Here is a 12,572-nt window from a genome sequence, read left to right as displayed (position 1 = left end):
TTTCCTTTTAAAGGAAGGAAGATGTGTTGTTATGTGTTAATAACATTTAGACTACATTACCCAGCAGGCTATGTGGGGGGCAGGGGGTTGAAGAATGCCTTGCATGGCTAAATATGGAGTTTTCTAGCTGAAGTATATGTTCATTAAAAGTAGTTAAACCCACGCCCCGGTTTGTCATTATATAAGGAACAAACATAACACTGCCCACCCCTTTTTGGTAAGAAGCTGACCAATGGGGCTGGAGAAATCTGACCTCTCTCAAATTTATAGACAGAGCTATGAATACAAGGATTGACCATCCATGATATCAAAATTATAGTTTTAACCATGTTTTGTGTTTGTTTACAAACATTGGGAGTAAAACAAGCAGTTGAATGACAGTTGAACTGAGCTCAAGAGGCATTTGTTATATTCTTGAAGAATCAATGGATACATGTCATTCATTTAAGTCCAAAAGTGGACATAGCGACTGCTGATTGCCCCTTTAAATACTGACAATGTGAAAATATCAAAAGTTATATCATGACACAAAATGAACTTTAAATAGACTTAAACCACAATTCATAGAATATATGTAATTTAAAAATAAAACAACTAGTCCTGTCATGGTATTATTCATTGCAGCATTCCCTTCTTAAGTTTGGTTGTATCTGCCTGTCTGTCCTCACACCTCATCACTGTCCGTGCTCAGTGCGTCAGAGGTTGTGGTCAGCCCTGGTCAGAGGGGGGGTCAGGTTCAGATTGCTGTCCCACAACCCTGGGGATGAGGTCAGGTTCAGATAGCCCATCTCCACAGGCTGCGTGGTCAGGGTAGAGCGTGAAGAGGTGAGTGAAGAGCGTGGAGAGGTGGCTTCCTCTGTGTGACTGGCCTTGCACCTATAGATGTTGTCCAAATGGCTTCTCATGTCAAATGCTCCAGGCAGAACTCTGTTGACCACAGAAAACATTCAATACAGTGTCTTACTTTGAGGAAAGTGCAACAAAGATTGCATGTAAGATACTCTGTTAAAGTGAACACAGTATCCTTTCATGACAATGGCGGTTTGGAAAAAAACGGTGAAGTTTCTCTACCTGGTTTCCAGAAGGCTAGACGTTAGCAGTATGCTCTCAAAATGAGACATTTTCTTCGATTCCTGATTTTTTTTTAAAGAAGGAAACGTGGCATGTTATGGTGAGGCAAAATCCCACTTCCAAGTCAACCTCACTTTGAACCATATCCTGCACACCGAGCTAGCACTCTCCAGCCACAACTTTATCCATCATCATACACACACAATCAATTAAACTCGCTCTGTTCTGTGCAGTGCTGTGTTTTGGGACTTAAATCATCAAATAAATTCCATATAGCAAGAATGCATCCAGGGTAAGTCTAGGCTCATGAAAACATGTGGAAACATGAGAATGTTGAACGCACAACTGGAGTTGTTTGTTGACTACCTTAAAGTGCGATTCCATCATGATTCAACCTCTGTCATAATCTCCAGCACAATACCCGTGTCTACATGTGTGAAAACGGTGTGTTTCTATGTGATTCACAGTGACGTGGGGAATAAGAAAATAACCTCCCTTTTGCTAGAAACTCATTGCAGGTTTTGAAAAAACACCTTCGCCCACTTTGAGGATAACACCGTGCCACCGATGCAGCTCGCTACCAAGAACTGTGGGCTCTCCTTCTTTGTGGCCGACATGAGTAAGACATTTAAGCATGTTAACCCTCGCAAGGCTGCCAGCCCAGATGGCATCCGTAGCCGCGTACTCAGAGAATGCGCAGGCCAGCTGGCTGGAGTGTTCAAGGTGTCCACCATTGCTTTCTTGGGTACAGGAACAAAAGTAACTGAACTAAAGGACTATCGCCCCGTATCACTCACTTCCGTCATCATGAAGTGCTTTGAGAGGCTAGTTAAGGATCATATCACCTCTATTTAACCTGATACCCTAGACACACTTCAATTTGCTTACCGCACCAATAGATCCACAGACGATGCAATCGCCAACGCACTGCACACTACCCTATCCAATCTGGACAAGAGGAATACCTACGTAAGAATGCCATTCATTGACTATAGCTCAGCATTCAACACAATAGTTCATAATTAAGCTTGGGGCCCTGGGTCTGAAACCTGCCCTGTGCAACTGGATCCTGGACATCCTGATGGGCTGCCCAAAGGTGGTGAAGGTAGGATACAACACCTCCACTACGCTGATCCTCAACACAGGGGCCTTGCAAGGGTGTGTGCTCAACCCCCTCTTGTACTCCCTGCTCATCCATGACTGCATGGCCATGCAAGCCTCCAACTCAATCATCAAGTTTGCAGAAGACACAACAGTAGTAGGCCTGATTACCAACAATGACGAGGAGGTGAGGGCCCTGGGAAAGTGATGCTAGGAAAATAACCTCTCACTCAAAGTCAACAAAACAAAGGAGCTGATTGTGGACTTCAGGAAACAGCAGAGAGAGCACACCCCTATCCACATCGACGGGACAGCAGTGGAGAAGGTGGAAAGCTTCAAGTTCCTCGGCGTACACATCACTGACGATCTGAAATGGTCCACCCACACAGTGTGGTGAAGAAGGCACAACAGTGCCTCTTCAAACTCAGGTGGCTGAAGAAATTTGGCCTTGGCCCCTAAACCCCTCAAACCTTTACAGATATATAATTGAGAGCATCCTGTCGGCCAGCATCAATGCATCACTGGGGGCAAACTACCAGCCCTCCAGAACACCTACAGCACCTGATGTCACAGGGAGGCCAAAAAGATCATCAAGGACATCAACCACGCGAGCCACTGCCTGTTCACCCCACTATTATCCAGAAGACAAGGTCAGTACAGGTGCATCAAAGCCGGGACCGAAAGACTGAAAACAGCTTCTACTTCTATCTTAAGGACATCTGATTGTTAAATAGCCATCACTACCCGGTTTCCACCCGGTTACGCAACCCTGCAATTTAGAGGCTGCCGCCCTATATACATAGACTTGGAATCCCGTAATCACTTTAATAAATGTTTAAATGTGTACATCCTGCTTTACCAATCTCATATGTATATACTGTATTCTATTCTACTGTATTTTAGTCAATGCCACTCCGACATTGCTCAATCTAATATTAATATTTTTCTTAATTCCATTTTAATTTTTTTTTTAGATGTGTGTGTATCGTTGTGAATCATTTTTAGATACTACTGCACTGTTAGATACTACTGCACTGTTGGAGCTAGGAACACAAGCATTTCGCTACATTCGCAATAACTTTGATTTGATAGAAACGTGCTGTTTTCACATACAGTTGAAGTCGGAAGTTAACATACACCTTAGACAAATACATTTAAAAACTCAGTTTCACAATTCCTGACATTTAATCAGAGTAAATATGCCCTGTCTTAGGTCAGTTAGGATCACCACTTTATTTTAAGAATGTGAAATGTCAGAATAATAGTAGAGAGAATGAGTTATTTCAGCTTTTATTTCTTTCATCACATTCCCAGTGGGTCAGAAGTTTATATACACTCAATTAGTATTTGGTAGCATTGCCTTTCAATTGTTTAACTTGGGTCAAACGTTTTGGGTAGCCTTCCACAAGCTTCCCACCATAAGTTTGGTTCATTTTGGCCCATTCCTCCTGACAGAGCAGGTGTAACTGAGTCAGGTTTGTATGCCTCCTTGCTTGCAAACAATTTCTTGTTGTCCTGTGGAAGACCCATTTGCGACCAAGCTTTAACTTCCTGACTGATGTCTTGAGATGTTGCTTCAATACATCCACATCATTTTCCTCCCTCATGATACCATCTATTTCGTGAAGTGCACCAGTCCCTACTGCAGCAATTCACCCCCACAACATGATGCTGCCACCCTCGTGCTTCACGGTTGGGATGGTGTTCTTCGGCTTGCAAGTATCCCCCTTTTTCCTCCAGACATAACGATGGTCATTATGGCCAAACAGTTCTATTTATGTTTCATCAGACCAGAGGACATTTCTCAAAAAGTACAATCTTTGTCCCCATGTGCAATTGCAAACCGTAGTCTGGCTTTTTTTTAATGGTGGTTTTGGAGCAGTGGCATCTTCCTTGCTGAGCGGCCTTTCAGGATACGTCGATATAGGACTAATTTTACTGTGGATATACAGTGCCTTGCGAAAGTATTCGGCCCCCTTGAACTTTGCGACCTTTTGCCACATTTCAGGCTTCAAACAAAGATATAAAACTGTATTTTTTTGTGAAGAATCAACAACAAGTGGGACACAATCATGAAGTGGAACGACATTTATTGGATATTTCAAACTTTTTTAACAAATCAAAAACTGAAAAATTGGGCGTGCAAAATTATTCAGCCCCCTTAAGTTAATACTTTGTAGCGCCACCTTTTGCTACGATTACAGCTGTAAGTCGCTTGGGGTATGTCTCTATCAGTTTTGCACATCGAGAGACTGAAATGTTTTCCCATTCCTCCTTGCAAAACAGCTCGAGCTCAGTGAGGTTGGATGGAGAGCATTTGTGAACAGCAGTTTTCAGTTCTTTCTACAGATTCTCGATTGGATTCAGGTCTGGACTTTGACTTGGCCATTCTAACACCTGGATATGTTTATTTTTGAACCATTCCATTGTAGATTTTGCTTTATGTTTTGGATCATTGTCTTGTTGGAAGACAAATCTCCGTCCCAGTCTCAGGTCTTTTGCAGACTGCATCAGGTTTTCTTCCAGAATGGTCCTGTATTTGGCTCCATTCATCTTCCCATCAATTTGAACCATCTTCCCTGTCCCTGCTGAAGAAAAGCAGGCCCAAACCATGATGCTGCCACCACCATGTTTGACAGAGGGGATGGTGTGTTCAGGGTGATGAGCTGTGTTGCTTTTACGCCAAACATAACATTTTGCATTGTTGCCAAAAAGTTCAATTTTGGTTTCATCTGACCAGAGCACCTTCTTCCACATGTTTGGTGTGTCTCCCAGGTGGCTTGTGGCAAACTTTAAACGACACTTTTTATGGATATCTTTAAGAAATGGCTTTCTTCTTGCCACTCTTCCATAAAGGCCAGATTTGTGCAATATACGACTGATTGTTGTCCTATGGACAGAGTCTCCCACCTCAGCTGTAGATCTCTGCAGTTCATCCAGAGTGATCATGGGCCTCTTGGCTGCATCTCTGATCAGTCTTCTCCTTGTATGAGCTGAAAGTTTAGAGGGACGGCCAGGTCTTGGTAGATTTGCAGTGGTCTGATACTCCTTCCATTACCATATTATCGCTTGCACAGTGCTCCTTGGGATGTTTAAAGCTTGGGAAATCTTTTTGTATCCAAATCCGGCTTTAAACTTCTTCACAACAGTATCTCGGACCTGCCTGGTGTGTTCCTTGTTCTTCATGATGCTCTCTGCGCTTTTAACGGACCTCTGAGACTATCACAGTGCAGGTGCATTTATACGGAGACTTGATTACACACAGGTGGATTGTATTTATCATCATTAGTCATTTAGGTCAACATTGGATCATTCAGAGATCCTCACTGAACTTCTGGAGAGAGTTTGCTGCATTGAAAGGGGCTGAATAATTTTGCACGCCCAATTTTTCAGTTTTTGATTTGTTAAAAAAGTTTGAAATATCCAATAAATGTCGTTCCACTTCATGATTGTGTCCCACTTGTTGTTGATTCTTCACAAAAAAAATACAGTTTTATATCTTTATGTTTGAAGCCTGAAATGTGGCAAAAGGTCGCAAAGTTCAAGGGGGCCGAATACTTTCGCAAGGCACTGTAGATACTTTTGTACCTGTTTCCTCCAGCATCTTCACAAGGTCCTCTGCTGTTGTTCTGGGATTGTTTTGCACTTTTCGCACCAAAGTACGTTCATCTGTAGGAGACAGAACGCGTCTCCTTCCTGAGTGGTATGACAGCTGTGTGGTCCCATGGTGTTTATACTTGCGTACTATTGTTTGTACAGATGAACATGGTACCTTCAGGCGTTTGGAAATTGCTCCCAAGGATGAACCAGACTTGTGGAGGTCAAACTTTTTTCTCTGAGGTCTTGGCCGGATTTTGTTTGATTTTCCCATGATGTCAAGCAAAGAGGCACTGAGTTTGAAGGTAGGCCTTGAAATACATCCACAGGTACACCTCCAATTGACTCAAATGATGTCAATTAGCCTATCAGAAGCTTCTAAAGCCATGACATTTTCTAGAATTTTCCAAGCTGTTTAAGGGCACAGTCAACTTAGTGTATATAAACTTCTGACCCACTGGAATTGTGATACAGTGAATTATAAGGGAAATAATCTGCCTGTAAACAATTGTTGGAAAAATTACTTGTGTCATGCACAAAGTAGATGTCCTAACCAACTTGCCAAAACCATAGTTTGTAAACAAGACATTTGTGGAGTGGTTGAAAAATGAGTTTTAATGACTAATCTAAGTGTATGTAAACTTCCGACTTCCACTGTATGTAGATACTGGTATCGTGCTGGAGATAATGAATATGACGTTGTAAAGTGGTGGAATTGCACTAACAAGCAGCTACATTGCCCCTATAAAGCGAATCTGTTATTGCTCTATCAATTTTTTTATTATTTTAAATTCATGATATATGCCCTATTGATTCTTGAAGAATACAACTTGTAAATTCCTCATGAGCTTAGCTGCATTGTCTGACCCCATCAGGCACCAAAACAATATTGTTTTACTCCTCTGATGATGAAGAATGTATAACCTGAAAACATGGTTCATTAAAATGTCATTTTGGTAGCTTTTTTTGTTGTTGATTTATTTGATCATTTCAAACACATGTACAATGGATGGCCAGACCTTGCATCCATAGCTCTGTCTATGAATTTGAGTGGTTACATCCCTGAGCGTTTTACCAAATAAGTGGCAGGGTGAGCCACTTTGTTATTGTTTGAACTGCAGATTGCAACTTTAACGCCGCTAAGTATGAAGTCCAATTATGACTGGCTTTCCAAGAACACAGACTCTGGGAAATCTAAATAGTTGGTTACTTTGACAACTTAAACAACAATTCACATTTCTGGGTTTCAGGTAGCCTAGTGGTTAGAGCGTTGGGCCAGTAACTGAAAGGTTGCTAGATCGAATCCCCAAGCTGACAAGGTAAAAAAAAATCTGTCATTCTGCCCCTGAACAAGGTGGTTAACCCACTGCTCCTACGCCGTCATTGTAAATTAACGGACTTGCCCAGTTAAACAAAAAAAGTTTAAAAAATAAATAATAATCTACGCCACCCAATGTACCTGTACATTAGCGCTGCGTGCTTTATGGAGATTCTTTAGTGCGTGCTGCAATGCTGCTCCGTTAGGAATCAGACCGGACATCTCCACTATGGTGTCCTGTAGGTGCTCGCTTTCCTTCTCCAGGAAATCCACACTGGAGAATGAAATGATAGGAAACAGCACACTTAGACACTCCCCAGAGACACCCAACACTTAACAACACTACAGGAGGTTAGGTAGCTGTGCTAAATGGTGGAGCTGTACTCTCATTACTGTGATTAGTAGTACCTGTGTTTAGTACCATTGCTGGGGTTCAGTACTGTATTGAGTGGTGTTAGTGGGGGGAGGGGGAGGGGTGTTCTGAATACCTGCATTGAGTGGTAGTGGCAGCAAGCACACTCTTGTTTGTTTTCTCCTCCACGTCATTCAGTTTTCCGAGCAGATCCCTCTTCTCTGCCAGCAGTTTCCCATTTTCCTCATTCATGTTCACTATCATCTCTTTCTCCTAGAGAAAACAGAGAAAGTTCCTTAGTTCTGTTTTGCATGTATGGCATCAATTGGCATTGTCCAGAGTGTGTGACATGAGGGAGCAGCAGATTTAGGGCTTGGACAGACACCAAGACTGTTGGCCGTGGTACCTCTGCCCAGCATGTCGGCAGTCATTTTTGTGTGTGTTCAAATAGCACAGTACATCGGCCGTCAGCCTGGTTAAAATACTCCAGGCCAGAACGGGTTGTAGCGTTGCTTGCTTTGTTCCCATTGGTATGTCCATGTTCTGTTAGATAGCCAAAACTAGCTCTGCTGCGCTAATGTTGCTAGCTAGCTAGAATTTGTATAACGTCCTGGCTCATACTTTAGCTAGATAGCCACAACTGTGTCCCACCCTTAATCTTGTAAAAAATGGCCTTCTCTCTTATGTCCCTTCCTGCCGTCCTCCCCAACTTTCCTCTGTACTTGAAATAAATGCCTGCTCTTAGTATCTCTATTCCACTGCTCCTGCTATCTCTGCACCATCACTGTCCATATCAGGCTTTTTGCTTCTGCCTTGATCATTGAAACTACAACATCCTCACTACTAAGTGCTTGTTTAGCCAGTATATCAGCTGCCTCGTTCCCCTCCATCCCCACATGGGCTGGGACCCAAGTAAAACTTGTCTGTATGCCCATCCGTCTAATCCTGCCATGGGTTTGTAGCACCTCATACAGCAGGTCTGGTCTGCTACGGGACCTAAAGGACTGGAGACTCATCAACACTGCACATGAATTAGAGCAAGTAACTACATCCTTCACCCTCTGCAAGGCCAACCGAATGGCCATCAGCTCTGCCGTATATACAGCCAGATGATCTGTAATACGTTTCCTGACTGCCACCCCATGTTCCTGCACTACAAATCCTGACCCAGTACGTCTTGTCCTTGGATCTTTTGAACCATTGTGTAAATGGCCACAAAATCCTGATACACAGTTTCCAGACGTCTCTTAAACAAATCAGATGGATCAACACCCTCCCTATCTTTCTGTAGTCTCCCCAACACTTCTAGATCAACTACTGGAGGCTGGAGTAGCCATCGTGGATTTACAGGAATAGCTACCATTGGACTAAACTCCCTTCCATGCAGTCCCATCTCCCTAACCTAGATATTACCCATCCACCCAATGCGTGTGTTCTGTCTTCGCTCATGTTCCCAGCATGCCTGTGAAATCAAACCAAAGTTTGTCACGTGCGCCGAATACAACAGGTGAATACAACCTTACAGTGAAATGCTTACTTATAGGTTCTAACCAATACATACAGACAGCGGTTAGTCAGGCTGATTGAGGTAGTATGTACATGTAGATATGTTTAACGTGACTATGCATATATGATGAACAGAGAGTAGCAGTAGCGTAAAAGAGGGGTTGGCGGGTGGTGGGTGTAACACAATGCAGATAGCTCGGTTAGCCAATGAAATCAATTTCACATGAGACATCCCTTGTCCCTGTAGGTCGATCCAATAATTCAGTGCCAGCTGCTGTCTCCTAATCTGCAATGGCATATCCCCCATCTCCACCTGTAGTGCAGCCACTGGGGAGGTCCGAAACGCCCCACTACATATCCTGAGTCCTTGCCCCTGTATGGCATCTAGCCTTTCCAATGAGGTCCAGGCTGCTGAACCAGATGCTATACTGCCATAGTCTACTACAGATCGGATCAATGCAACATACATGGTCCTCAATGAGGAACGCCCAGCCCCCCCACTCCTTCCCCGTCAGACAGCGCATCACATTTAGCACGTTCTTACACATTCCCACCACTCTCTCAATGTGTTCTGCACAGGTCAGTCTAGTGTCAAAGTATACCTCAAGGAACCTGAGGGCTCCACCCTTTCCAAGTTTCTCCCAGATAACCTCAAGCATACCTCATCTCCCATCTTCCTCCTTGTAAAGAACACTGAGTTCTCTACAGAGAACCTGAACCCCCACATTAATGCCCACCACACTACCTCATCAATTGCTTCCTGTATCTTCCTGATTATGTAAGGCACATTCCTTCCCCTCTTCTATAAGGCCCCATCATCTGCAAATAACAACCTCCCAATATCCGGCTATACCTGAGAGTAAACATAATTGATCATGATTGAGAACAACAGAGGACTAATCACACTCCCCTGCGGTGTACCGTTATCCACCAGGTAGCTGCCTGATAGGGACTTTCCCACCCTCACCTGGATATACCTTCCAAACAGGAAATCCTTTAGCCAGTTGTACGTTCTTCCACCTACCGCCATAATATCAAGCTTGATTAACGACCCCTCCTTCTGCATCATATCATACACCTTCTCCACATCATATCATACACCTTCTCCACATCATATCATACACCTTCTCCACATCAAAGAAGACAGCTACAACAGTCTCCTTGTTCACCTGAGTCTTCCTGACCTCTGCTTCTAAGCAGAGCACTGGGTCCGTAGTTCTCCTACCCTTCCTGAACCCACTCTGATGTGGCGATATTCCATAATCTTACATACATGTGATGTTAAAGCTATTGGCTGATAGCTTGTTGGCCTCATTGGGTCCTTCCCTGGCTTCCGGATTGGTACCACTACTGCCTCCTAACTGCCTGGTAGTTTCCCCACCTCCCACACTCTGTTGTACAACACCAACACCTTATCCAGGGCCTCATCACTAAGCTGGGTCAACATAACATAGCACACCTCATCATCCCCAGGTGAAGTTAACCCAGCCTTACCTATTGCCCTTTTCACCTCTACCATGGTAAATGGTGCATTCAACGCATCATTTGCATCCTCCCTCCCATCTAGCACTCCAGGATGCTCCTCTCACGTTCTCTCTCTCCCCCTCTGCCACTCCTCTGACAAATATGCTGAGCTATGCACTTGGACAAATGCTTTGGCCATCATATCTGCCTTCTCATCTGTTACTGCCAGTCGTCAACACTGGATAATCCCACTCCCTTCTGACCCCACTCATCCTCTTAATCATCCCCCACACTTCTCCCATGGGTGTCGTCCTTCCAATGGTGTCACAGAACCGACGCCAACATAACCTCTTTGCCTGACGGATAGTTCTCTTCACCAGGGCCTGAGCCTGCTCATACTGAATCAGATGGAAGTTATGCGTCCTTTTTAGTACTCTAAACACCCTGTTCCGACTCCTCACCATTGTCCCACACTCCTCCGTCCACCATGGGACTGTTTTCTTCCTCCTCCCTGAACTCTTAGGTCTGACAGTCAGTAGCTGCCCCCACTAACGCTGTTCTCACCCAGTTATTCATACTATCCACATCCCATCTCATATCCACCCGAGCCATCACCTCACTCAGCTCTTGAAAGTGATCCCACTTTGCCCTTCCAAACACCCACCTGCCTACTCCATCCACTGACACCTCCTCCTCCCTACTGTGAATACTATGAGGTAATGATCACTCCCTACTGTCGACTCCTCCCATACCTCCCACTCACAGATTCCTGCCATTGCATTAGATGCCAGGGTGAGGTCCAAGGCAGATTCTTTCCCTAAGGCTACATCAATCCTGGTCCCTCGGCCATCATTCAGGCACACCAGGGCTGCATTCCAAACACTTAAAAGACACACCCTATACCCTCAGCCCTCAAATTAAGTGGACACTTCAGAATAAGTATCATGACGTCTGACGAGTATACACTTGCAGGGCAAGGGGCGAGGAAGGAAGGAATTATTTTTTAAACGGACCGCCCTTGCCTGGAAATTCATCACTGGCTCATCCCGCGATGATTGTGTTTTCAGCCACCAAGTAGCTTGTGGGTGCTTTATATGCGCTACAGTCAGTTATGATTACATGTCTACTTATATTAACTATATAATAATTAATATATGCCTACTGTATGATAGCTATCAAATTAATTAGCTAAATAACGTTAGCCTGCCTAGCTACTTCTGAATAAGGAAAATGTTTTATTTCCACAATTTCCAAAAACTATCCAAACAAAAAACATAATTACTTTTATGAGACATGTTTGTGCATTAGTAGCACAATTTCTAACTATTTACATTCGTTTTTACTTACCTAGTAAGTAAAATGTTCAATATGTTGACTCCATATTGACATTGATGTTCTCGATGACTTTTCTTTGCAGATGTACAATCATCACGAATTGAATTATGGGGCGTTTCAGGCCCCGAAGTGAACATAATTGTATACTCGCAAACTCCATTAAAAACGAGGGCTGAGGGGGCTTACGTTGCAAACTTCCCTTGCTTGGCTAATCATTTGGACCGATGACAAATATGGACGAGGGGATTCCCCCAAGAGCATATGGATGAGGGTTAAGGGCTGTCGACCTTTGAGTTTGAAAAGCAGCCCAGATCTTTCATCTCTATCAGATTTTCAATCACTTGGTCATTTCCCCCACATCTCTGTCCCTACGAACCACTACGTATCCTTGTATGATAAAACTCCACAGTCAGTTTGAGCCATGTTTCGTGCACACAAATCACATCAGGTTTTGCTGGCATATCTAGAATGAACTGCTTGAACTCCTGCCCATTGACCAACAGACTTTGAGCATTTGATTTTATTTACCTTTATTTAACTGGGCAAGTCAGTTAAGAACACATTCATATTTTCAATGCCGGCCTAGGAACAGTGGGGGTAGAACAACAGATGTTCACCTTGTCAGCTTGGGGATTCGATCTTACAACCTTTCGGTTACTAATCCAACGCTCTAACCACTAGGCTACCTACCACCCCATTCCAATGCACATCTACTAATCATGAATAAGCTTTTGTAGCAGGTGAATGCATTACGCTATAGAAAATGAACACAGGTCTCAATCTCTCAAGCACAAGTCCCCTTCCTTGTGTAGCAGCCTGCTAATATCT

General features: G+C 43.7%; 1 protein-coding gene across 6 annotated transcripts in view; it reads right to left on the bottom strand.

Moving 5' to 3' along the window:
* Positions 1-302: 302 nt before the first annotated feature.
* Positions 303-12,572, bottom strand: part of si:dkey-264d12.5 (myosin-11) — a 33,014-nt gene continuing 20,744 nt past the window's right edge. For 3 of the 6 annotated variants that reach the window (XM_024426735.2, XM_024426738.2, XM_024426737.2), the window contains 4 exons: positions 7,576-7,712; positions 7,229-7,361; positions 1,072-1,133; positions 303-927 (listed from right to left, as the gene is read on the bottom strand). In XM_024426735.2, coding sequence (XP_024282503.1) covers positions 696-927; positions 1,072-1,133; positions 7,229-7,361; positions 7,576-7,712 — 564 coding nt within the window. In that variant the 3' untranslated portion in view covers positions 303-695. Of the gene's footprint in view, positions 928-1,071; positions 1,134-7,228; positions 7,362-7,575; positions 7,713-12,572 lie in introns of those variants that run through there. The other 3 variants (XM_024426739.2, XR_002954144.2, XM_024426740.2) reach the window with 3 other exon arrangements.

This window comes from Oncorhynchus tshawytscha, linkage group LG07 (assembly GCF_018296145.1).
Source record: "Oncorhynchus tshawytscha isolate Ot180627B linkage group LG07, Otsh_v2.0, whole genome shotgun sequence".
Classification (NCBI taxonomy): domain Eukaryota; kingdom Metazoa; phylum Chordata; class Actinopteri; order Salmoniformes; family Salmonidae; genus Oncorhynchus; species Oncorhynchus tshawytscha.
Note: the sequence above shows the minus strand (reverse complement) of the source record. Positions and strands in the feature narration are given on the sequence as shown.